At 34.4% G+C, this 26,440-nt stretch overlaps 1 protein-coding gene across 2 annotated transcripts in view; it reads right to left on the bottom strand.

Annotated features, from left to right (window-relative positions):
• The window catches only part of CFAP70 (cilia and flagella associated protein 70), a 73,745-nt gene extending 47,662 nt beyond the window's left edge, over positions 1-26,083 (bottom strand). Inside the window, exons 1-10 of one of the 2 annotated variants that reach the window (XM_072971331.1) lie at positions 26,020-26,083; positions 24,432-24,532; positions 23,281-23,467; positions 16,632-16,730; positions 16,393-16,472; positions 13,951-14,130; positions 11,477-11,659; positions 10,324-10,418; positions 6,866-6,965; positions 1,830-1,964 (exon numbers count right to left, since the gene is read on the bottom strand). In XM_072971331.1, coding sequence (XP_072827432.1) covers positions 1,830-1,964; positions 6,866-6,965; positions 10,324-10,418; positions 11,477-11,659; positions 13,951-14,130; positions 16,393-16,472; positions 16,632-16,730; positions 23,281-23,467; positions 24,432-24,494 — 1,122 coding nt within the window. In that variant the 5' untranslated portion in view covers positions 24,495-24,532; positions 26,020-26,083. Of the gene's footprint in view, positions 1-1,829; positions 1,965-6,865; positions 6,966-10,323; positions 10,419-11,476; positions 11,660-13,950; positions 14,131-16,392; positions 16,473-16,631; positions 16,731-23,280; positions 23,468-24,431; positions 24,533-25,787; positions 25,925-26,019 lie in introns of those variants that run through there. The other variant, XM_072971332.1, reaches the window with a different exon arrangement.
• Between the last annotated feature and the right edge of the window lie 357 nt (positions 26,084-26,440).

Below are 26,440 nucleotides of genomic sequence, written 5' to 3'. Positions count from 1 at the left end.
CACAATGGAATACTACTCAGCCATAAAAACCGACAACATAACGCCATTTGCAGCAACATGGATGCTCCTAGAGAATGTCATTCTAAGTGAAGTAAGCCAGAAAGAGAAAGAAAAATACCATATGAGATCGCTCATATGTGGAATCTAAAGACTCATGGACAGAGAATACAGACTTGTGGTTACCAGGGGGGTAGAGGGTGGGAAGGGATAGACTGGGATTTCAAAATTGTAGAATAGATAAACAAGATTACACTGTATAGCACAGGGAAATATACACAAAATGTTATGATAAATCACAGAGAAAAAAATGTGACAATGAGTGTGTATATGTCCATGAATGACTGAAAAATTGTGCTGAACACTGGAATTTGACACAACATTGTAAAATGATTATAAATCAACAAAAAATGTTAAAAAAAAAAAGGATACTTATATAGAGTTTATTACTCAGCTGGTTTCCACAAAGATGACGGGTCTTTCTTGACTCTATTATTGAGAAATAGGTGTCCAAACAATGATGAAATAATAATATGTTTTTGTTATTATTGTTGTTTTACAAAGCCTCACTTTCTCCTAAAAGCAACAGGATAAAATTGATTTTTTTGCTTAAACATAAAAATAAATAAATAAATAATATATATATGTTCTCTCAATAGATGGGTGATTTTAAGATTTTAACATCTGAAAACTGAAAGACTCATATCATGGATTTAAGTTTTTGCATACTTAACACAATAGACTTCTTTCATTATTCTAAAGATTTTGTATCCAACTTTATTGAAGTAAAATTGAAATACAGGCTTACCTCAGAGATATTGCGAGTTCAGTTCCAGACCACCTTAATAAATCTTAATAAATAAATATTGTAACATATTCCCCATTGCATATAAAAGTTATGTTTACATTATATACTGTAATCTGTTAAGTGTGCAATAACATTATGTCTTAAAAAAAGTACAGACCTTAATTTTAAAATATTTTATTGCTAAAGAACGCCAAAACATTTATACTAGTAACAACACAGATCACAGATCACTATAACATATATAATAATAATGAAACCATTTAAAATACTGTGAGAATTACCAAAATGTGACACAGAGGCACAAAGTGAACACATGCTGTTAGAAAAATAGCATCCACAGACTTGCTCATCACAGGGTTGCCACAAACCTTCACTTTGTAAAAAACTGCAATATCTATTAAGAGTTGATAAAGTTAAGCACAATAAAATGAGGTATGCCTGTAAAATAAACTACATATTTAAAGTAGACAATCTGATCAATTTTGACATATGTACACACATGTGAAACCATCATCACAATTAAAATAACCAATATGTTCATCATCCCTAGAACTTCCCTCACATTTTTTTTGCAGTCCAGTCTTCCTTCTATCCCTGTTCCCAAGTAACCAATGATCTGCTTTTTGTCATCATAGGTTACTTTCCTATAACTGTATTTCATTGGAATCATAGAGTATATACTCTCTTTTGTCTGGTTTCTTTTATTTATCATAATGTATTCGAGATTCATCCACACTGCATGGATTTTATTGCTAAGCAGTATTCCATTGTATGGATAGACCACAGAATTTGTTTTTCTGTTCACCTGTTGATGGACATTTGGGTTGTTTTCAGTTTTTGGCTTCTCATTATCCTAAAGTTTCTAAGGTTCAAGGGCAGAATGACTTCAAGGCTCTATATTGAACATCCCAGTATACCAACTGGTTCCAAAAATCAATTGCTAAGATGTATGTGCTATAGATGTAAGCAAACACATATATAAAGGATAAATTAGAATGATACCTTCTATACAATTTTTTCTTACCTTTTCATACACTGTACTATTAAGGTAAGGGTAAACATGAAAAGCTCCCCGAATTCTCTTCACACCTGGATACAGCAATGGCACCATATTAACATAAGCCACACCATGAAATGAAAGCTGACCTTCATCATCAGTCTAAAGAAACAGAAACAGAGAGCTGTGAACGTTACAGAGTAATGCAGCATAAGGTATGGTGTTGACTGAGCAATTCAACCTCAATTTAGGAACTAGCTATGCTCCTTAACTAGTTGATTTGGGCCAATTATATAGACATTTTGGGTCTCCACTTACTTAACTTCAAAGCGGATTTAATAATAACATGATCACTGAGATAATACATATTAATAGAGTTAATAAATAGTAAATATAGTAGTTGGGTCAACATACTCAAATTATTTGATAATACATATATTCAACCAAAAAATCAATTTCACCATGTTGCTTCTTAGGAAAAGTGAAGTTTGCAAAAAACAGTAATAATAACAAGAAAAGCTTAAAAGAAATAAGAATCTGTGGCCTTTAGCTTTAGTTCACAGATTCATATGAATGGAAGGGGCCTGTGATGACAAATAGGATCTAACTTATGCTTAAATTCTACTCAATTGCTGGAGGTGTTTTAGAATACTGTGTTAAGAAAGATTCTGTGTCCTTATCTGGATTCAAAAGGAAAGAATGCTTTGATTGATCAGTACCATCTGCCATGGATGAAGGAGGAAAAATGACAGTCTGCTATCATGTATTTGCCATCCCTAATCTCATCTAAATTCTCATTACAAACATGAAGGACATGTCCGTAGATATATTTTAATATAATTTTTAGTGGTTGTATGGTTTGCCACGGAAAACTCTTATAAGGAAAAATCAACTTAGTGAAATAAAACACATTTAATTTCCATAAATTAAAAGTAACCTCTTTGATTCTGCTGATTTAACAATAATTAGAAATTAGATTAAAAGTCCTGTCTTCATGTGATAATATTCTGTTGTTTTAGAAACCTAAGGAATGTTAGCCAATGCATACTATATACTACAAAGTGAAGTGCTCACATGGTAGTAGTATTTTTATTATGTAAAAAAGCCTATTTTAAAAATCTGCAAAATAATTTAAGCACTTACTAAGTCTCTACTATATGCCATGAATCATGCTAGGTACTGTGGATGATACACAGCAGTCTATGACAGGATCACTACCCTTAGAGAGTTTATAAACAAGCAGCAAGGACCAGACATGTATAAGTAAAACTATAGCAAGGATAACTTGAAAAAGTATACACTAATAAAATGGACAACCTAGAAGAAATTGATAAGTACCTAAAAATGTACAAACTCCCAAGACTGACAGGACAAAATAGAAAATAAGAATAGACCAATAACCAGTAATGAAATTAAATCAGTAATTTAAAAAACTCCCAACCAATAAAAGTCCAGGATCAGATGGCTTCATATGTAAATTCCACAATACAGCTAAAGAAGAGTTAACACCTAACATTCTTAAACTATTCCAAAAAAACTGAAACTAAATGAAAGCTTCCAAACTCATTCTACAAGGCCGGCATCACCCTGAAACCAAAACCAGACAAAGATATCAAAAGAAAAGAAAATTACAGGTCAATATCCTTGATGAACATAGATGCAAAACTCCTCAACAAAATATTATCAAACCTAATTCAACAATACACTGAAAGAATCATACCATAATCAAGTGGGATTGATCCCAGGGATGCAAAGATGGGTTAATATCTGCAAATCAATCAATATGAGAAACCACATTAACAAACTGAAGAATAAAAATCATATGATCATCTCAACAGATGTAGAAAAAGCATTTGACAAAATTCAACGTTCATGATAAAAACTCTCAACAAAGTGGATAGAGAATGTACCTCAACACAATACAGGCCATAAATGACAAATCTAAAGCCAACATCATACTCGACAGTAAAAAGCTAAGATCAGGAACAAGACAAGGATACCCACTCTTACCACTTTTACTCAACACAAGATTAGAAGTTGCAGCCACAGCAGACAACCAGACATCAAAAAGAAACAAAAAGAATCCAAATTGCAAAAAAGAAGTAAAACTGTCACCGTTTGCAAGTGATGTGATATTATATGTGGAAAATCCTAAAGACACCTCCCAAAACTACTGGAACTAATAAATGAATTCAGTAAACCAGCAGGATACAAAATTAATATACAGAAATCTGTTGCACTAACAATGAATTATCAGAAAGAGAAATTAAGAAAACAATCCCATTTACAAATGCATCCAAAACAATAAAATACCTAGGAATAAATGTAACCAATGTGGTTAAAAAAAAAACACATGTACTCTGAAAACTATAAGACACTAAGGAAAAGAAACTGGAGATGACAGAAACAAATGGAAAGATATACCATGCTCATGGATTGAAAGAAAAATATTTTTAAAATAACTATACTACGTAAGGCAATGTAAAGAGTCAGTGCAATCCCTATCAAAATACCAATGGTATTTTTTCACAAAACTAAAAGAAATAATTCCTAAAATTTATATGGAACTACAAAAGACCCCAAATAGCCAAAACAACCTTGAGAAAGAAGAATAAAGCTGGAGATATCATGCCCTCTGATTTCAACTATACTACAAAGCTAGAGTAATTAAAAAGTATGGTATTGGCACAAAAACAGATATATAGATCAATGGAACAGAATAGACAGCAAAGAAATAAACCCATATTTACATGGTCAATTAATCTATGATGAAAGAGGCAAGAACAACGTGGTGTATCACATTGATTGATTTGCAGATATTAACCCAATAGGAAAATACATCCTCTTCAATAAATGGTGTTGGGAAAACTGGACAATTACATGCAAAAGAATCAAACTGGACTACTTTCTCCTACCATATATAAAAAGAAACTGAAAATGGGTTAAAGACTTAAATGCAAGACCTGAAACCATAAAACTCCTAGAAGAAAACAAGCAGTACACTCTTTGACATCAGCCTTAGCAATATTTTTTGGATGTCTCCTCAGGCAAGGGAAACAAAAGCAAAAACAAACAAATGGGACTACATCAATCTAAAAAGTTCTTGCACAATGAAAGAAACAATCAACAAAATGAAAAGGGCACTTACTGAATGGAAGAAGATTTTTGCAAACAACATATCCAGTAAAGGGTTAACATTCAAAATATACAAAGAACCCATACAACACAACATAAAAAAAAAAGTCTGATTTAAAAATGGGCAAAAGACCTGAAGAGACATTTTTCTAAAGAAGACAAACAGATGACCAACAGACACACGAAAAGATGCTCAACATCACTAATCATCAGGGAAATGCAAGTCAAAACCACAGTGAAGTATCACCTCACACCTGTAAGAATGGCTATCATCAAAAAGACAATAGATAACAAGCATTGGTCAGGATGTGGAGAAAAGAGAACCTTCAGGTACTGTTGGTGGGATTATAAATTGGTGAGTCATTATAGAAAACACTATGAAAGGTCCACAAAAAATTAAAAATAGAACTGCTATATGATCTAGCAATTTCACTTCAGGGCATTTACCCAAAGAAAACAAAAACATGAATTTGAAAGGATGTATTAACTCCAATGTTCACTGCAGCACTATTTAAAATAGATATGGAAGCAAACATAAGTGTCCATCTAAAGATGAATAGATAAAGAAGATGTGAGATACATATACATATGTATACACACACACACATAAGTACAATGGAATATTGCTCAGCTACTAAAAAAATGAAATTTTGCCATTTGTGACAACATGGATAGATCTAGGGGGTATTACGCTAAGTGAAATAAGTCAGACAGAAAGAAATATATCACATTATCCCACTTATATGTGGAACTGAAAAAACAAAACAAAGCAAATAAAATAGAACAAAAACAGATTCATAAATACAAACAACAAACGAGTGGTTGCCAGAAGGGAGTGGGGATTGAAGGGGTGAGAGAAATAGGTGAAGGGGATTAAGAGGTGCAAATCACTAGTTATATAATAAATAAGTCATAGAGATACAATATATAGCACAAAAAATGTGGTCAATAATATTATAATAACTTTGTATGGGGACAGATGATTACTAGACTTATCATGGTGAACACCATAATATATGCAAGTATCAAACCATTATGTAGTACACCTGAAACTAATAATATTGTGCATCAACTATATTTCAATAAAAAAGACCTCTTGCAGTGGACATTTCTTGGCCTATTTCCTGTGGTTTTCTTCTTCAGCATGACAGGAAGCAACTGTCACAGTCAGTGGGATGAATTGGAAACAGAGTAATTTGGACAAATACATTTATTTTTATCATAAACGAACAAAAAACAATGGAGAACTTATTCTAGGATCACCAAAGTTATATTTTTTCAGACTAGTAGTATATGTATGAATCCTTACTCTAATTAACAGGCCAAAATATTTTAAGTAGGTAAATCTAAAAGAAGTTCAGAAAATAAACAAGCTTATACTATATAGCACAGGGAACTATATTCAATATCTTGTAGTAACTTATAGCGAAAAAGAATAGAAAATGAATATGTATGTTCATATATGACTGAAGCATTATGCTATACACCAGAAATTGACATAACATTGTAAACTGACTATACTTTAATAAAATAATTAATTAATTAATTAATTAAGATGTATTATGTGGAACCATATAGCCAATATTTAACTACTTTTGACCTATTAAAAGGCTATTTTGTATGTAAAACTGTAATAAAGGGCTAAAGGGAAATAGGATATCTGGGAATAAAGCCTAAATAACTTTTAGTGGACAACAGGGAACTAGGTGAGTAGTCATCTCAATTTGCCAGGGAGAAGGGAATTTCCTGGGACATGAGTCTTTCAGCATTAAAACCAGGAAACTTGAGCAAATCAGGACAAGTTGGTCACCCTAGGAAGCAGCCACATCAGTTTACATTTTCCTTTGGTATCAGAATTAGAAGCAGAATAATAGGTTGGCTCTCACCTAGCATTTCTTATAAAAATATTTTTAAGTAAACAAATTTACCTTTTCAAATTTAGCAGCTTTCCCTTTGGGTACACTAACCAGAGGAATTCTTGTGATCTCTACAGGCCAAAATCGGCAGTCAGCAATTCGCTTCTGAAAACTGCAAATCAAGAAACAAACAGCCCACTAGTATTATATGCAAAAATGAGGTTAGTATAATTTAGGTTAAAGAGAACTAGTTCTCTCTTTAAAAGTAATGGAATACACATATATAAAAATTCTTATTAGGTATGTGGGTTTTAAAAAATCTTCTCATATCTAGTAAGATTCCAGGAGGAATTATAAAAATAATTATACAATGCTGCTATCAGAAGCAAACTGTACATTTTTTAGAGCAATTTGACAATATGAATCTGAAGTCTTAAAATGTTCAGTCTTTGATCCAGAAATTTCACTTCTAGTGATTTACTCTAAAGAAACAATCAGACAAGTATGCAAATGGTATTAAATAAGTTTATTTCTACTGTGAAAATAATCATAGTAGGACTTCCAGGGTCAGTTCTGATACATAAAGAGCATGGAAGTTGTCACTTCTGTCCTCACAACAAGAAAAAAGGTGGTCAAATTGAAAATCAATGGCCTTTCTTAGATCCATCCAAGAAGTAAGTTCAGTGGCAAATGCCACCTGGCAATTTGGAGAAACAGGCAAGTACAGAGAATTGCAGCTGAGGTCAGCTTACAGGCATCAGAAGCCACTAGAGCCAGTAACTGGTAGAAACACTTTGATGATAATTTTGACAAGTTGCTGGAGGCTAAGCGTGAACTAGCCAGAGAGTTAAAAAACTCTAGGGTGCTCAGTCTTAGGGGAGTTCCCCCACACTGTGCTGGGTTTTAAATCAAGGAGCCCCATCAGATTCTCACAGTGAAAACAGGAGAAAAATACCCTAAGGCAGGGAGAAGGGAAAGATAACCATTTTAAAATATATCCAGAGTGTTCTTAACAAAGGCCTGCTCTTTAAGGGAAACTAGTTCACCAGAGTTTTATCTGACCAAGGTGGAGGGCAATTAGACAACTCCAACCCTGTGTAGCCTTCCTGTCTCACATGAGGAGAGGAAGAAAAAAAGACTTATACACTCAAGAAGTCAAAACCTGGGGACTCAAACCTATTAAAATACTGAGATTAATTCACAGGATTATAGAACATTTCCCTTTCCAACACATTCCATAACATCAACAGAATTCCATTATAATGACAGTGGATTGTAAGTAAGAGACTGGAATACACAAACCCTATTTAGGAAAGAGTTCTTAGCAAACCCAAAGACAACAGGGGAGGAGCAAAGGAAGGACATTGAAGACTCCAGCACCTGCAGCTACAGCAAGTATTAAACATAGCCTATCCCGTAGCCAGATTAACATAAAATCTCACCTAAAAAACTTAATTATCACATTCCTTATTACCCAAAATATAATGTCCAGCTTTCAATAAAAAACTACAAGAAAAAAAAATTCAAGGAATGCTAAAAGGCAAGAAAAATACAGTCTGAAGAGACAAAGCTAGCATATGAACTAGACTCAGATATGACACAGATTTTGAAACTATCAGATAGTAAATTTAAAATAACTGTGATTAATATGTTAAGGACTCTCATGAAAAAGCATAACATGCAAGAACAGATGGGTAATGTAAGCAAAGAGATAGAAATTCTAAGAAAGAATCAAAAAGAAATGTTACAAATCAAAAACACTGTAACAAAAATATACAGTTCATCTGATAGGCTTATCAATAGACTGGACATAGTTGAGGAAAGAAACAGTGAGCTTGAAGATACACCAATAAAAACTTCCTAAACTGAAATGGAAAGGAGAAAAATGAAAAAATCGCAAGAGAATATCCAATTGTGGGGCAATTACAAAAGGTATAACAGGAATATCAGAAGGAAAAGAGAGAAAAGAGCAAAAGAAATATTTGAAGTCATAATGGCTGCACATTTTACTAAATTAATGACAGACACCAGAGATCTAGGAAGCTCAGAGAACAGCAAGCATAAGGAATACAAAAAAAAAAAATTTACACATAGGTATATCATATTCAAATTGCAGAAAACCAAATAGAAAGAGAAAATCTTTAAAGAAGTCAGAGGGAAAAAAAACACCTTACCTATAGACGAACAAGAATGAGAATACACCGGACTTCCCTTCAGGAACCATGCAAGCAAGAAGAGAGTGGTATGAAATAATCAAAGTTTTGAAAGAAAACAAACCACCAACCTAGAATTCTGTATCCAGTAAAATTATCCTTCAAAAATGAAGGAAAAGTAAAGACTCTCTTAGTCAAACAAAAATAGAAGGACTTTGTGGCTAGTAGACCTGCCATGCAAAAAATGCTAAAATTCTTCAGAGAAAAGGAAATGCTATAGGTCAGAAACTTGGATCTACATAAAGAAAGGAAGTCAATTAGAGAATGAAATAGATTAAGGTAAAACAAATTTTAATTTTTTTCTTATTTTTAATTAGTCAAATAGATAATTGTTCAAAGTAATAATAGCAACAATGTATCCTTAACAAGATATCAGCAAATCAAATCCAACAATGTACCTTTATATTATACACCACTAACAAGTTGGGAACTAGAAGTATATAGGACTTCTGAAATATCTGATCAGTTTTTCTGTAATTTTAAAACTGTTCTAAAAAATAGTCTATTAGTTGAGAAAAACAAAACAAAACAGAGTTTTTCATTCAGATTACACATACACTGATAATCCTCTATTTCTTACCTGTCCCTAAACACCAGGTCACTGTGACAGAGGATGATAGTTACCCACACAAAATTAAATATCTTAATCTTATTTAGCATCTAAATCCTGATTTAATCTTGGTAACAACAAAAACACTATTTTCTAGCCTCTTCTACATCAACAGAAAGACCAATAAGATGTAGACAGAGGTTGTCAGGTTCCAGGAAGGTTCTATAAGAGGGGCTAACACAGCTAGCGTATGACCTTCCTTATTCATAAACATAAGAAGTCCCCTCTTCCAACTTTCTCCCAGGAATATGAATGTGCAGGCTGGAGCTCCAATAGCCATCTTGAAACATGAGACAACTTTGTGGATGGAAGGCACATGTTAAAGAAGGTAGAGCAAAAGGAAAGATTGAGCCTGGATATCTGATAACACTGTAGGGCCACCATACATACTAGCTCTGGAGTTCTTTTATACGAAAGAGAAATAAGAATCCACCATGGTTAAGCCACCATCACTAGAAGCCTCTGTTATCAGCCGATGTGGAGGAAGACAATCTCAGATCACCTTAATTCAAATGTAGATAAATAATTAGGGGGGAGGGTATAGCTCAAGTGGTAGAGCACATGCTTAGCATGTTCAATCCCCAGTAACTCCATTAAAAAAAAAAACAATAATAAACAGACCTAATGACCTCCCCTCCAAAAAAAATAGTAACTTTCTTCCCACCTACAGTCTTTGTGGGTTAGACATATTCCCTCCGTATTCCTACCTGACCACTGTAGGAGGATCAAGGTAGCAGCGACTTTCCAAGTCCCAAGTAATCCTTTTCTTCATGCACTCTGCTTGGTTCCTAAATTCCCTGTCCTGTAAAATAATAAGCCAGAGACTTTTATCTTTCAGTATGCCATGGCTGCATCCTGCTTAATCTGTGGACATTCTTTTAATAGATTTGATCACAACACTTTTATGACTACTACTATTAGAACTATAAGTATGATTACTACTGAAAATACTATCACCATCTTAAATTTTAGGGTACTTTTCTTTCTTTTTTTTAACATTTTTTATTGATTTATAATGATTTTATAATTTACAATGTTGTGTCAAATTCCAGTGTAGAGCACAATTTTTCAGTTTTACATGAACATATATATATTCATTGTCACATTTTTTTCTCTGTGAGCTACCATAAGATCTTGTATATATTTCCCTATGCTATACAGTATAATCTTGTTTATCTATTCTACAATTTTGAAATTAGGGTACTTTTCTATTAAATAAAGTACCTAGAATAAATTACTTATATTATCCTTACATCAATTCAGTACTAAATGCCAAATATTCACTCACATAACTTCAATCAGTGATTCTCAACCTTGAATGCATATTAGAATTATCTGAGAGTATCTTAAAAAAAATCAACACCTGGGCATTGTAATTATTTTAAAAGTAAATTCTTAGGTAATTGACCTGGGTTAAAGCTTCACCACTGTTACTGTTTTAAGAGCTCTCTAGGCAATTCTAATGAACAACCAGCGTTAAGAACTAGTTATCTAAAGTAAAATAGAACAGGGTGACGATCTGGGAAGGAATCAGGAGGAAGAGACATGGAGTAGGAGGGAGACTTTAACTGCATATCCCTTATTTTTTTATTTTGACTTGTGATTGTATTACTGCCTACTCATAAATAAATAAATTTAAAATAAAATAAAGGGTAAATATGAATTAAATCAATTGTTTTGTTTGCTGGACTTAAAAAGTCAGGAAACATTTTAATCACAATTTTATAGATTAGTGTTTTATTCTGACATATAATTGTTTTACTTTAAGAGGTGACAAATGTATATTAACTATTGCGATTTACAAGCTGTTTATATCCCAGTGCACTGAGATTATCACAAAAAACTACACAGTTCTCTCACCTCAGGGTGGTTGAGTTCTCCTTCTTCTTCGTCATATGGCCCACCAATGATGAACGCATCAGGAATGTTATTAGCTCCTGGAGCCAGAATGTTGGCAATAGGCCATTTTTTGGGCCGAGGAACAGGTTCTCGTTCTCCTCCAAGCTTCAGAGTTCCATTCTTGAAGAAAATGGGATAGTCTTTCTATAAAGATAAACACCATATATCAGGAAATTTTGTGAAAGAATTTGAAATGGACAAAAAATGATTACAGAAATGACTCCTCAATGAAATAGAGGATGTTGTCTAACAGACCCTTCTGTGATTATCTGATTCTATAGAAAGGTCTGTCCCCTTAATTGTCTTTGTACTATTTTATAATTTTGTAATTTCTAGAAAACTGATAATGCAAATTATTCTTGTCCATGATATGCATATATATTTTGTCCAGTGGAGATGTAACTGATTATTGCCCTGTGGCTGATGACAAGTTTTGAATTACTAGCAAATTTATTCCAACATTCCTGGTTGCTTATATATGGCTCCTTTGTTCAGATTCTCCTTGGAATTGGTTTAAATCCTTGTTGTCATTTTGTATTTATATGAGAGTCATGATATGCCTTTTTAATAATTACCTTTTAAAAAACAAACAAATCTGACAAAGGGCTAAATTATAGGCATTTTCATATCTGTAATTTATCTAAAATACACTTGCAATAGAAAATTGGTAAAGTCATAAATAGGCAATATATAGAAAGGGAAATTAGAAAATCCAACATTTAAATAAAAACATGCTATATATATCATTAAGAGAAATCCACACTAAAACAATGAGATGCAATTTTAAACATAGGTTGGCAAAGTCTGAAAATATCAAATGTTGGCAATATTGTGAGAGAATAGTATTTTTATACATAGTTGATGAAACTGTAAATTGGCACAACTATGGAAAGCAATTTTGCAGTTTCTAGTAAAAGTTAAAATTGGCATACCCTATAACTCAACTATTCTAGTTCTTTGTGTTAAGTTTAAAAATTTCTGTGAAGGAGGGGCATTTCTGGAATGGCAGAGTAAGAACCTTTAGAAATCTGCTCCTCCCTCCAAAAAGAATAAGCTAGCAAAAACTGTCAAAGTTAAGGGTGCCAAGACTATTCAATAGGGACAAGACAGTCTTTCCAAATAATGGTGCTGAGAAAACTAGTTATTCACATTCACAGGAATGAAGTTGGATCTCTTACCTAATACCATATACAAAAATTAACTCAAATTGGACCAAAGGCCTAAACGTAAGAGGTAAAATATAAAACTCTTAGTGGGTAGGGTATAGCTCTAGTGGTAGAGCACATGCTTAGCATGCATAAGGTTCTGGGTTCAAGTCCCAGTATCTCCATTAAAAAATTTTAAATAAATAAATGTAATTACCTCCTCCCCCCAAAACAAACAAACAAAAACTCTTAGAAGAAAACACAGGGGGAAAGCCTCATGACATAGGATTTAGCAATGATTTCTTGGTTGTGACACCACAGGAACAGACAACAAAAGACAAAAACAGACAAACTGAACTTCATCAAAATTAAAAACTTTTGGCATCAAAAGACACTAACAGAAGAGTAAAAAAGGCAACCCACAGAATGGTAGAAAATACTTGCAAATCACATATCTGATAAGGGGTAATAGCTATAATATATAGAGACTTCCTAAAACTCAACAACAAGAAAACAAACCACCCAATTCAGAAATGGGCAAAGGACCTGAATAGACATTTCCCTAAAGAAGATAAACAAATGGCCAATAAGCACATGAAAAGATGCTCAACATCAGTAGTCACCAGGGAAATGCAAATCAAGAACACAGGAGTTGCTACTTCATACATATTAGGATGGCTGTTATCAAAAAACAGAAAATAACAGGTATGGTGAATATGTGGAGAAACTGGAACCCTTGTGCACTGGTGGTAGAAACGTTAAATGGTGAAGAGGAATTGGAGACTTCCGTACTAAACACGTAAAATGGCAATAAAGCAGGTGGGAGTATTAACTAATTACATTCTTTTAGCAAGCAATTTGAAAATCTCTCTCAAGAGCCTCAAAAGACCCATACACAATCATTCTACAGAAACTTGGAGTAAGAAAATAACCTGGAATTAAAAGAAAGTTTTGTATAATAAAGTGCATTATACAATATTCACAAAATAAACACGTATAAGTAACCTGGGTAGAAATACTACATACAAAAATTGTCATTTTTAAAGTGTTGTACATATTTTCTACCATAAATATGTATTTAATGATATAAATGATATTAGTCATATATATAATATATAAACTATAAATATAGACATCAATGTATAAAACAGAAGTAAACTTTATTTCTGTGAGCCTAAAATAAATCTCAGCCATTATCAGAGCTTGCTTTGAATGAAATTTTAGAAGGTGAGGAATAGATGGCCACATAAGGGTTTAAATCTATATAAATATCTGGCTGTAAGTCCTTACCTCTCCAGCTGATGGAACTTGCAGACCAACCATGTAGTTCTGCAGTGGCCCTGTTGGAATGAAAGATTCAGGCACAGAGTAGGCAGCCTCCAATGTGACCTTCAGAAGATTGCCTCCTGAGATCTGGGCTGGGGTCAATAAGGGCTCCGCAACAAATACTTTAACTTCGAGACTGCACTGCTGTAAAAGAATAAAATTATACAGCAATTTGAAAATGCCAGAGGCCTCCCTTTTTTTGCATTATCTCATTTGAATCTCATCACTGTTCAAGGTAAGAAGTTCAAGTTTAATGATTTCCATAGAGAGGATTCAAATAACTTTTTCTAGGTCATAAGTTAGAGACAGAGCCAAGAAGAGAACTTTATCCCTAAGCAAGTGCCCTTCCCTTCTACTATACTGAGGTCAAGTATGTATACAAATATATACAGAAGAGGAATTGCAAAGTTCTATTCTGAAATGTTAATAGTAGTTGCACATGAGTGACTGAAATTGGGTGCTTTTTTTGCTAGTCTATATTTTGTGACTATTTTTGTGAAATTTAAATGCAGTGCTTAAAAGCTTTTAGGTTTTTATTAAATATTTGAAAATCATATTCTTTAATATATTTCTACTTTTCAAACATGAGAAAGTATTTTGGGACAGCATGAGTAAGCTCAGGAATGAATTTTTAGAAGAGCTGCCAGGTATTTGACTTTAGTGATGTATCCAAGATAGCTAGTGTTTCATTAGAGAGGAGAAAAGAATTTGTTCATTTTCATTTTATTTTTCAGGAATCAACATTAATTGGAATAATTAATTTTATTGTTAAAGAATTAAGTATCCTACTAATGGGAAATTCCCAAGTTAAGTCTCCAATAGAAATTCTGGATTGGCAGATGTAATGCTTTTTAATAAAAAATATTTTTTGAAATATGTATGTATATAGTTATACAGAGTGAGAGACACGTATGTCTATATCTCTGACATTTTCACACAGGATACAATAAAAAGTAGGTTTAAAATATGCATTGATTGCTAATTATATGCCAGGCACTTCACTATATCACTGTGAATACAAAGATGAAGGATACATGGTCCCTTTCATCACGGAATTCATGTTAAAATTTCATAATTTATGATAAATGCTATAATAAGAACTGATACAAAGTACCCTGGTCAAGGAACATCAAGAAAGGAAGTGTATAATTAATTATGCGGGTGGGGAAGAGTAAAATATGGTGACATTTGAACTGACTTTTACAAGATGAATAGGAGTGTGCAATCTGGACAAGCAGAGGAAAAAAAGAGAAAACAAATCTGGACAAAAAGAAGAGCTCATGTAGAGGTGGCCTGAAACAGCATGGTACGTTCGGTTTAAGTGTAAATAAGGAGTTCAGTATTTTAGAACATAGCACAAGGAAGGAAGTACTAAGAGATGAGACAATATGTGGCAGGCATCTATAATAAACACTGTTGTATGTTTGTTAAGGAATTTGTACCTTAACATGCAAATCACTGTGCAAAAACTTGGACGAATCCATGAACTACACAATGCTAAGGAAGGGAAGAGATGAGATGACATTTACTTTTAAGTCACTCTGCAAGCAGTGGAAGGCTGAACGGGAGGGAGGAAAGGGCAGTTACAAGGCTACTTGTAATGTTCTAGATGAGAGATTATAAGGCAATAAAGTGTAGGAATAAAGGTAAGAAGAGAGAGTCCGAAGTCACTTAGGAGACAGAAAAGGCTGGATTTGGTGAAAGGCTGATTTGGGGATTGGTTGTAAATAGGGTCCAAGGGAGCAGTCATGGATGTAATGTAGATTGTACGTATGTCTTATGATTTTACAGATGAATGATGCCACTAATCAAAATAACTAAAATAAAAAGAAGATGCTAAGTTCAATTTTAAAATGTTGGGTTTTAGTGCCTATAAGGTATCATTACAGAGAAATAAGTGGTATCTACTGAGAGTGGCAAAAGCAGGGCCCCAGGAAGCCACTGATTCCAAGAGGAACTGGGAAACAGCCCAGAACACAAACAGTAGCACAGCCTACCAGTTCATGCCTCCCCACCTCCAATAACCAGAAGCAGGTTACCATTCCAGAAAGTGTGTTAGGTGCATTCATATACTGTTTAATTTAATCCATCAGGACATAGTTCAAGAGGCATTTCCACGGTAAAGCCTTCCCTACATCTACCCCTGGGCGAAGTAGCAGATATCTACTCTGTGCCCGTATGCCTCATCCACCATTTAATCACACTGGTTATAACATATGATGTGTAGATTATGGACTCCTAAGGTAGGGCCCTGCCTTATTTATCTTTGTTTCCCAGAAGCTAGCACTATGTGTGCCTGTGAAAAGAAGATGCCTAATGAACTGGACTCAACTGAATTGAACCTTAGTAGCAGACAGATTTGACTGAGTATCAGGGTGAAACGCTGAAATTTAAAACTCTGATTACCTTAACACCTGATCGAAGAGATTCTAAGGGGGAGCCCGGCACAGGGTGCAATGGGACCATCATTTCAAATGAACTCTCTCCTGCAGAAAGAAAGCCAAAGAAAGAGGGTTAGGCAGAGATAAATGTGCTCATCTTTTCACTGAATTCCTCAAATTAATTGAGGCTGATTTTTGCACTTCTCTAGAACTAAATATTATGAGCTCTGTTATTTCTACTTTAAAGCAAATCATCCATCTGACCTTCCAGTAAAGGAAGAAGGTCCACCACTGCTTGACCAAGAATTAAGGTTTTCTCCTCTTTCTGTTTCTTTTCCTTTGGTAAAACTTCAGTCATAGTTACTACAAAAATCAAAACAAAGAACATGAGAATGTGTCTATCACACACCAGATAACCAAGATGCAACAAAGCATTGTCAAAGAAATTTAAGTTAAAAGAAGCAAACTTCAAACCCAAGAAGGCACCATTATTAGTAACTTCCAGTGGAAATACTGGACCACCTTAGCAACTTACTAAATTTTTGCTTTTAAAAAGAAAACTTTTTGCTTTAAATTTTAAGAGTAAGATTACTTTTTAAAAGGGTTTTATAACATAATGATGTACACACATGTGTAAACTTACTGATACATATGATTATAACAAAGTTTCATGTAATATTCATCTGTACTAACTCAAAATCCTTCAGTAGTTCCTCTTCTATTTCATGTATAAGAAATTACTGGTCATGACTCCCCTAATTGATTTTAGTAATGACTAAAAATCACCATCTGCAGTTTGAAAAACACTGTTCTAGATCTTTCCATACTGCCTAGCATAGAGTTAAGCAGACCATGGAATGACTTACAGAGCATGTAAGGTATGCACCAGGTTTTTCACTGTAGAATTGCTTCTTGTATGTACTGAACATTTATTATGAAAAATTCCAAATACATAAAAAAGTAGAAAGATTAGGATAATGAATATCCATATGACCAACTAGATTTAACAAGTTAGCATGTCATATTTGCTTCATGTTTGCAGAAATACTCCCAAGTAAATTACAGACATTATGACATTTTACCCCAAACACTAATGTATATAAGTCCAAAATACGGCACTTTCCTAGTAAGTATGTGAAAACAGCATTATATAAAATTATTTAATACATCTAATACCCAGTCTACATTTAACATTTCAATGATCCCAAAATTTATTTTGTAGCTGGTTTGTTCAAAAGACCACAAGATGTAGTTGGTTGTCACGTTTCTTACATTCTTTTCATTTAGAACAGTCCCTCCTCCCATATACTTTTTTTTAATATGACACTGATTTGTTGAAGACATCAGACCAGTTATTATAGAGAATGTCTCATCTTCCGATTTGTTTTTTCTTACGATATTTAATTTGTTTTTCAGTCCTTGTTAACCTTAAACATAGCTTCATCTTCAGTATTTTTGGCAAAGGTAATACAATTTGATAACATACTTACATTGTCAAACTCTGTGATCTTTGTAACCATCAAAATGGAACCTCAGCATAATTATATTTCTCTTAGTAAAGTGAGGTTGAACATCTTTCCATACATTTAATAATAAGTTATATTTCCTGTTCTGAGAAATTTTCATCTCTTTCATGCATTTTGCACATTTGTCCATTAGTTTCTTGTTTTTCTTATTGATATGTAGGAACTCTTTAAAGGGAAATTTGCCTTTTGTATAGAAAAAAAATTGCAAACTGTATTCCAGTTTGTGACTTTTTTTTTTACAGTTACTTATGTAAAAAATATTTTTTTCCTTCTGTAGCTTCTGCATTTGTGAAATAGAAAAACTTCACTACTCTATGTTTTATTTGTTTTACTTCCATGACTTCTTATTGTACATACTTACATGGTTTAATTTTGTACATATATTTTATCCACCTAGAATTTATCTGGGTGTGATTTTGGATATCAGTTATATTTTTTCCAGATAGCTACCTACACCCTACATGTTTCACCTACTGATGTGAAATGCCATCTTAATCAGATGCTAACTTACTAGAAGTATTGATGACTGTATCTGGACCTGCTAATCTGTCCTAATAAACTGTTTAAGTCTGTGCATGCACAAGCACCGCATTGTTTTACTGTGATATTTTACTATTCTTTATCGTCATATAGGACAAATGGTCCCTTGTTAACTTTCTTTTCAGAAATTCCTGATTATTCTTACTTTAAAAACTTTTTTTTCTGTAAAAGCTCTATAATTTTAAAAAATAATGTTGGCAGATTTATAGAAATCACATTAAACTTACAAACTTAGGGGAAATGATATCTTTGTAATGTTGAATATTCCTGACTAAGAACATGGTATGCCTTTCCTTTTGTTCAACCTCATGTCTCTCAACAGCATTTTCTTTGAATGCTTGAATCAGGATGCAAATAAGGTCCACACATGTTGTGATTAGTTTGTGTTTCTTAAGTTTCTTTTAATGGGCTCCCTCCCATTTCTTTAGATTTTTCCCATTTTAATTTCTCGATACTGTCCATTTTATCAAAATTTTCAAAAGCAATGGCAGAATATTTTTTATGTCTTTTTTATTGTGTTAAACAGAAATTACATGAAGTTTATCATCCTATCCATTTTTAAGTATCAGTCCAGTGGTATTAAGTACATTCATTTTTTGTGCAACCATCACAACTATCCATCTCTATAACTCTTTTTACTTTCTAAAACTGAAACTTTATACCCATTAAGCAGTAACTCCCCAGTCTCTCCTCACCCTGGAAATCACCAGGATACTTTCTATCCCTATGCATTTGACTACTCTGGGAACTTCGTATAAGTGGAATTATACAATATTTGCCTTTTTGTGTTTGGCTTACTTTTCACTTAGCATAATGTCCTCAAAGTTCATCCTCCCCTTAACATAGCTGAATAATATCCTATTGGATATGTGTATACCACATTTTGCTTATCCGTTCATTTGTCAATGGACATGTGTCTACATTTGACCTTTTGTGAATAACATTGTTATGAATATGAGTGTAAAAATATCTCTTTGAAACCCTGATTTCAATTCTTTTGTATATATTCCCAGAAGTAGAATTGCTGGATCATATCATAATTCTATTCTTAAATTTTTGAAAAACCGCCAGTTCTCACAGCAACTAGACCATTTCACATTCTCAACAAAAGTACACAAGTGTTCCAATGGGTCTATATATTTGACAACATGTTGTTTTCTGTTTTCTGATAGAAGCCATCCTAATGGGTATGAGATTGTATTTCATTGTAGTCTTGGTTTGTATTTCCCTAATGGTTAGTCATGTTGAGCATTTTTACACGTGTTTACTGACCATCTGTAGATCTTCTTCGGAGAAATGTCTTTTCAAATGTCTTTACCCATTTTTGAATCAGATAGGTTTTTTCTTCTTTTTTGGTTTTGAGTTTAAGGAGCTCTCTATACATTCTGGATATTAATCCCTCATCAGATATATGATTTGTAAATATTTTTCCCATTCTGTGGGTTGCCCTTTTACTCTGTGGCTATTGTCTTTTTTCTAACTGAAGTATAGCTGTTTACACTGTTGTGTTAATTTCTGGTGTATAGCATAGTGATTCAGATATATATAGCTATATATAGATACATCCGCCACTTTCCTCCTTTGTAACCCATAAGTTTGTTTTCTATGTTGGTGACTCTGTCTCTGTTTTGTAAATAAGTTCATTTGTGTCCCTTTTTTAGATTTCATATGTAAGTAATGATTTTTTTTCTCTTTCTGGCTTACTTCACTTAGTATGACAATTGCCAGTTCCATCTATGTTGCTGTAAATGGCATTATTTTATTCTTTTTATGGTTGAGTAGTATTCCATTGTATGCATCTATACATAACTTAAGAAATCAGAAAACTGGAAAAAGGAGAACAAACTAAACCCAAAGCTCACAGAAGGAAGGAAATAATAAAAGTTACAGCAGAAATAAACACAATACAGAATAGAAAGATAACAGAGAAAATCAATGAAACCAAAAGTCAGTTATTTGAAAAGGTCATCAATATTGACAAATGTTTAGCTAAGAGGACTAAGAAAAAAAAGAGAGCTGACTCAAATTACTAAAGTTAGAAATTAAAGTGGGGATCTCACTACCAATTTTACAAAAATTAAAAGCATTACAATAGAGTACTATGAATAATTGTCCACTAATGGATTAGATAACTTAGTTAAAAAGGACAAATTCCTAGAAACACAAAAACTACAAGACTAAATCACAAAGAAAGAAAATATCAATAATCTTATAACTAATAAGGAGATTGAGTCAGTAATAAAAAAATCTCCCAACAAAGAAAAATCTTGGACCTGATGGCTTCACTGGTGAATTATACCAAACACATAAAGAAGAATTAGTACCAATCAAAATTTTCCCAAAAATTGGAGAGGAGGGAATCTGTCCTAACACATTCTGTGAGTTTAGCATTATCCTGACACCAAGCCAGACAAGAACACTACAGGAAAAGAGAACTACAAACCAATATCTCTTTATGAACATTGAAACACAAGTCTTCAACAAAATACTAGCAAACCATATTGAGCAGCAGGTATTATACCATGACCAAGTGGGATTTATTCTTGGAATCCATGGATGATTCAACATACGACTCTATTGATGTAAAGCACCGATTCAACAGAATGAAAAAAATCCACATGATTGTCTCACTTGATGCAAGAAGTGAGATGATCCCTTTCATTAAAAAAAAAACCCTCTGTATAGCACAGGGAAATATACACAAAATGTTATGATAAATCACAGAGAAGAAAGTGTGACAATGAGTGTGTATATGTCCATGAATGACTGAAAAATTGTGCTGAACACTGGAATTTGACACAACACTGTAAAATGATTATGAATCAATAAAAATGTAAAAAAAAATAAAATAAAATAATGTAAAAAAAAAAACCCTCAACAAACTAAGAATAGAAGAAAACTAACTCAACATGGTAAAAGCCATAAATGAAAACCCCACAGTGATCATTATACTCAGTGGTGAAAGACTGAAAGCATTTCAAGGCAAGGATTCCCACTTTCACCACTTCTTTTCAATATAATATTAAAAGTTCTGGCCAGAAAATTAGGCAACAAAAATAAATTAGCCTTTTTCATTCAGCATAGTTCCTGGAGATCATCGAGGCCATTGTGTGCAACAGTAGTGTGCTCATTTGTATTGCTGAGTAGCATTTTGTGGTATGGATGTACCACAGTTTATTGAATTCACAGAAGGACATCTGGGTTGTTTCCAGTTTTTTGACTATAAAACTCCTATAAGCAAACATGTACTGTTTGAAGAAAATATATATTATTTAATGATTGGCATAAATCTATGATTACTAATTCTTAGGGGAGATTTTTTCCTTAGCCTAGACAATGCCTAGATAGATATGATGGTGAGTGGATTTTGTTCTAGTCCAGTCTTTTTGAGTCTTGGCTTATGATGAGGTGGGCAGTCTCAGTCTCAACTCTGCATCTACAGCAGCCCAAGGTCTCTGTCCCTGTAAGAGCATTAAAACCCAAGCCTCTAGGTTTTAGAGTACTGCCCTCTCCCCCCACACCAGCACACATCAATGGCAGCTGTCCAAGAGTTCCAGGTTTCAGTTCCTGCTTTGTTTCTGGAACAAAGGAACTGCCTTTTCTTTCTCATGAGTTCAGTGACACACTTAAAATAATGGTCCAGTTTTGCCTTTCCCATCCAACATGCTAGGGAAGGAGGCAATTGGGACACTCCTCTTATTTGGGGCGACACAGAATCATAGAGCAAAGAAGAAAGAAGTAGTAGGGAGTGGTCAAAGAATGCAGGCCAGATGGTGCCTCTGTGGCTGACTGATTCCCAGGGAGGCTAGAGCTAAAAATCAATTTCTTGAGCAGTATTTCCCAGGAAATCACTTGACACTTTTGTTCAAAGGTACAGATTCCTAAGCTCCTCCTCTGGCAATTTTGGACTTGGTAGTCTGAGGTGAGATCACCAAGATTGAAGACTATTTTCTCCCAGAGCCTCAGGTGACTGTTACGGAAAGAGTTTCAGAAAGCACTGCTCTAGAATCCTGTATAGATTGCCAGGTCCACCTCTCTGGGTGTGGGATCTTACAATCTGTGGTTTTTGGCAGATACTCCAGGAGATGTGCCACTAAAAAAATAACAACAAAAAAAAAATAGAGTATAGTTTACAACAACAACAACAAAAAAACGTTTAGACCAGCATACAGATATAGGAATAAAATATTTCAGAGATAATATTGTGTAGTTAGAAACTGTGAAAGTGTGGATACTGAAACCATCCATCTATTTATCCATTCATTCATTCAATGACCACTTTTGAGCCCTTTTATGTCCCAGATATTTCCAGGTGCTAGAAATTCTGAAATAAATAAGATACAACCCTGATTTCAAAAAGTGCCTCTTCTAGCAAGGAAGGCAAATTAATAATACCTATACAGTCTGGTGAATATATAGAAGTACAGATAGGGTTGCCAGGTAAAATATAAGATGCCCAATTAAATTTCAATTTCAGATAAACAACAAATAATAATTTTTAGTATAAATATGTCCCAAATTTCACTTTTTGGGGGTTCTTGTTTGTTTGTTTCTTAATCTGGCAACTCTAAATACATAGGAATAGAAAGGAAAAGCTTCCCAATCAGCTTAGGAGATAAAGGCTGCAAAGTTCAGGCATATGTCAAAAGGTCTTTGATACAAACGGATTAAAATTAGTAGGGCATGGGGACAGCTGCCAGAAGCCGGTAGGACTCCAAGTATACTGCATTATTCCTAGATTAAAAAGGTAAAGTGTGTTCATCTGTCCCAACAACAGCTACTGCATACCTCAGAATATCCTATAACATGTTCATATAATTAACATTTTTAGAATCACAAAGACTTACAGAACACAGGTTTATGGGCGAGGTCTTCTAACGTGATTCCTCCTTCAGGATTGAACTCAAAACTGCTAGTGAAGTTGTATTTTGCAGTTCCTTCTGGAGAAATAGTAATTTTTGCAGAGTCTCCCAGAACTACCTGATTGAATTCTGCACGAATAAAGGTAACTGGAGTATCTCCTTTAAAACCCTTCTGTTGACAGAAACATACTTTACAATTATGCATGTTATATAATTATACATAATTTACAGTTCAAATACAGAATTTTCCTATATATCTGGCAATCCATTTTGACTTGAACTAAAAAACATTTTCCATGTTGTCCTAACAAGCTATACCACAAATGTAGTAGAAGTAGAAGTCATTATATAAATCTAGTTATAGCTAAATGCAATATTCTATTTAAATGCCATCAAGTTGGAAGTTTTGAAAAATAACATTTATTGTATTTATATAATTATAAAAGCATACTGTGGAACATTTGAAAAAGTGAGGAAAGCACATAGGAAAATAAATTACTTGCAATCTCACTTTTATATGGAAGCACTATTAACATTTTAGAATATATTTTCTAGCATTTTACTGTAAATGCACACACATTTATATATATATTTTTATATACAGCCTTTAAAACAAAGTAGAAATTAGTTATTACATCCTGTTTTGGAATAAGCTTTTGATTTCATAGCATTGAATGAATATTTTACTATTTCATTTTTCTTGTAAATTTTCAGTTATATTATATTGTAGCTTTATTATTTAAATTCAGCAAGTGAAATTAATCACAAGAGAAACTCTGGAGGAATTCAGATCCTCTTCTGGAGAAAGGAACTGCTGCTAGGAAAATGAAAACCAGTTGTTTCACCCCTGTTAAATTTAGTATTCAAATTGCCAGGTATTTTACACACACAGTAAGAGGATTTGCTGATTATAGACTAATAATAAGGCATACTGAGAAGGAAGTGCCATTGCTATAAAACCAGCAGGTTTGGTGGTACAGAATGATGCTAAACTCCATTCCTCCTGCTAATGTTCCTTACACATCCTCCCCAAGCCACACTTAGATGACTAACAGGGAGACTTGAGCCCAAAGGCAAAAGTATTTTCAAGAAATGAATAAACTAAGGACTTCCTAGATTCTCAAAAATAACTTTACCAAGTCATATCCATCTGTCACAGTGATCTGCACGGGTCTGCCTGTTGATGACACTTGTTCCATACCGACTCTCAGGCAGTCTCTCTGGTCTTCTTTGATCTCTGTGAACATAATGAGTGAACCTGTCCTCTCATATAACATAGCTGCACAAGTACTCACATTACATCATAACCAATACCAGGGGAGAAATGTTCTAGTCCAGTATTGTTTTGTGCCCTTTCCAACCTTTGTTGCCAGGTAGGCAGAGCTAGTTACAAGGGTGATTTCACTGGTTAGTGCTAATAAGATCCTTATATATGTAACTAACCCATTAAGCACAAATTATAGCAAGACAGAGGATAGGAATGCCATACCCCCAACTCACATCCCCCACATTCTTCACAATGTTTTTTGGTAGCTACTTTTTTTTTTTTGATGTGCAAATCTCCCCTCAAGTGTTACTTATCTCTCGGTTTTAGAAAAATATATTTTAAAAACAGGAAAGCAGCAGCCACACAGGTGAGTCCACTGGAAAAATTCCTAACATATGTCTTATTTAGTCAAAGATATTTTCAAATTATTTTACAACACTAAGGATACAATTTCAAAAATAAACTGCATAGCTGTTAAGGGGGGAAAAAAGTCATGTTTTCTAACAATTCAAAGTGGAACTTAATGCAATTCAAACATTTACTCAGGATTTACCCCTAAGTGTATCTGACCGATGGAACAAAAAAGGAGATATCTCGCCGTTCCCAGGGTTTATAAATATTCTGCCTCTCCCCAGCGACTCCCTCACTTTCCCAGTTACCTAAAGTCTCAGATCACTTGTTCAACACTATGTCTCCAGGTTCATTTAGGGCCTAAGTGACCCTAACAACTTTCTTATCAAGTTTACATTTGAAATGACCTTCTGCATCACTCTACTTCTTTCCTTTTCAGTAGTAGTACATGAATTAGGTCTTCACTAGGCTGATAAATGCCTAACATCTCTGAGCCTCAGTTTCACTTTCTATAAAATGGATAATATAACTTACGCCTATTTCACATTTGTTGAAAATATTCACTAAAACAGTAAAACTGCTTAACCTATGAAGCACCGCACAAATGGTGTTATTAATATGCACTACTTTTCCTGAATGCTGAACTATTCCCTTAAAAACAAGTAATCTGTCACACTTTTGCAGCCCCTGAGTGCCTAGCACCATGCCTTGTCCCTAAGTGGCGTTAGAGGCGTATTTGTTGAACAATTAGTGCAAGGAATCTGGCTAGTTACAAGTGATGGTTAAGGCAGTCAGTCACAAGAAACTGCAGGTTAGATAAAGGAGACAATGTGACTAGGGGTGGTCTGGGGACAGGTACGCAGTCTGCGCTTACTTCGGGGGATCTCGGCGTAAAGTGGGAGGCCTGGGCTTGGCGGGGTCGTCCCAGCCTAGGGGGGTCGGGGCCGTGGAGGTCTGTACCGGAGTACGGCGGTGGAGGGATGCGGTCCGTGCGTTTCAGTCTGGCCGAAGCTGAGGGAGAAGAGACTGAGGTAACGGGGTGTGGGCGCCGAGGGCGGGAGTGGTGAGACGTGGGACTGTTTTCTAAGGAGTGATAGCTGTCTTACCTGAGACAGCCGCAGACGCGTCTCCTGCAACTATAGGAACCGGTTCCCTCTCGCGAGAACTTCGTTTTCGGAATTACCGCAAGTTTATCCCAAGACTCGCGATAACATTGCCCGCGAGGGAACCAAGAAAGGGGCGCGAGGTGAGCTTCTGCGCGTGCGCTCTGGAAATTGTGAGCCTGAGCCGCAGCGCCCGTCCGTACCTGGGGTCTCTGGTGTTTCTGCAGATGTCCTTTTACCTTGGCGAAAGTTTTGGCTAAGTACGTTTTCCACTTTTTGATTTTGCTTTCTCGACCCCTTTCTTTCAGTATCCCTCCATAAACAGGAGGAGAGAAACCAAAAGGAAACGTATTAAAAGATAAAATAAAGGCCTGTATTAAACGGTTTTGAAAACGGGCATTTAAATCTTTATCCGTAAAAAATG

The sequence above is a fragment of the Vicugna pacos genome, chromosome 11 (genome assembly GCF_048564905.1).
Source record: "Vicugna pacos chromosome 11, VicPac4, whole genome shotgun sequence".
In the NCBI taxonomy this organism is placed as follows: domain Eukaryota; kingdom Metazoa; phylum Chordata; class Mammalia; order Artiodactyla; family Camelidae; genus Vicugna; species Vicugna pacos.
Note: the sequence above shows the minus strand (reverse complement) of the source record. Positions and strands in the feature narration are given on the sequence as shown.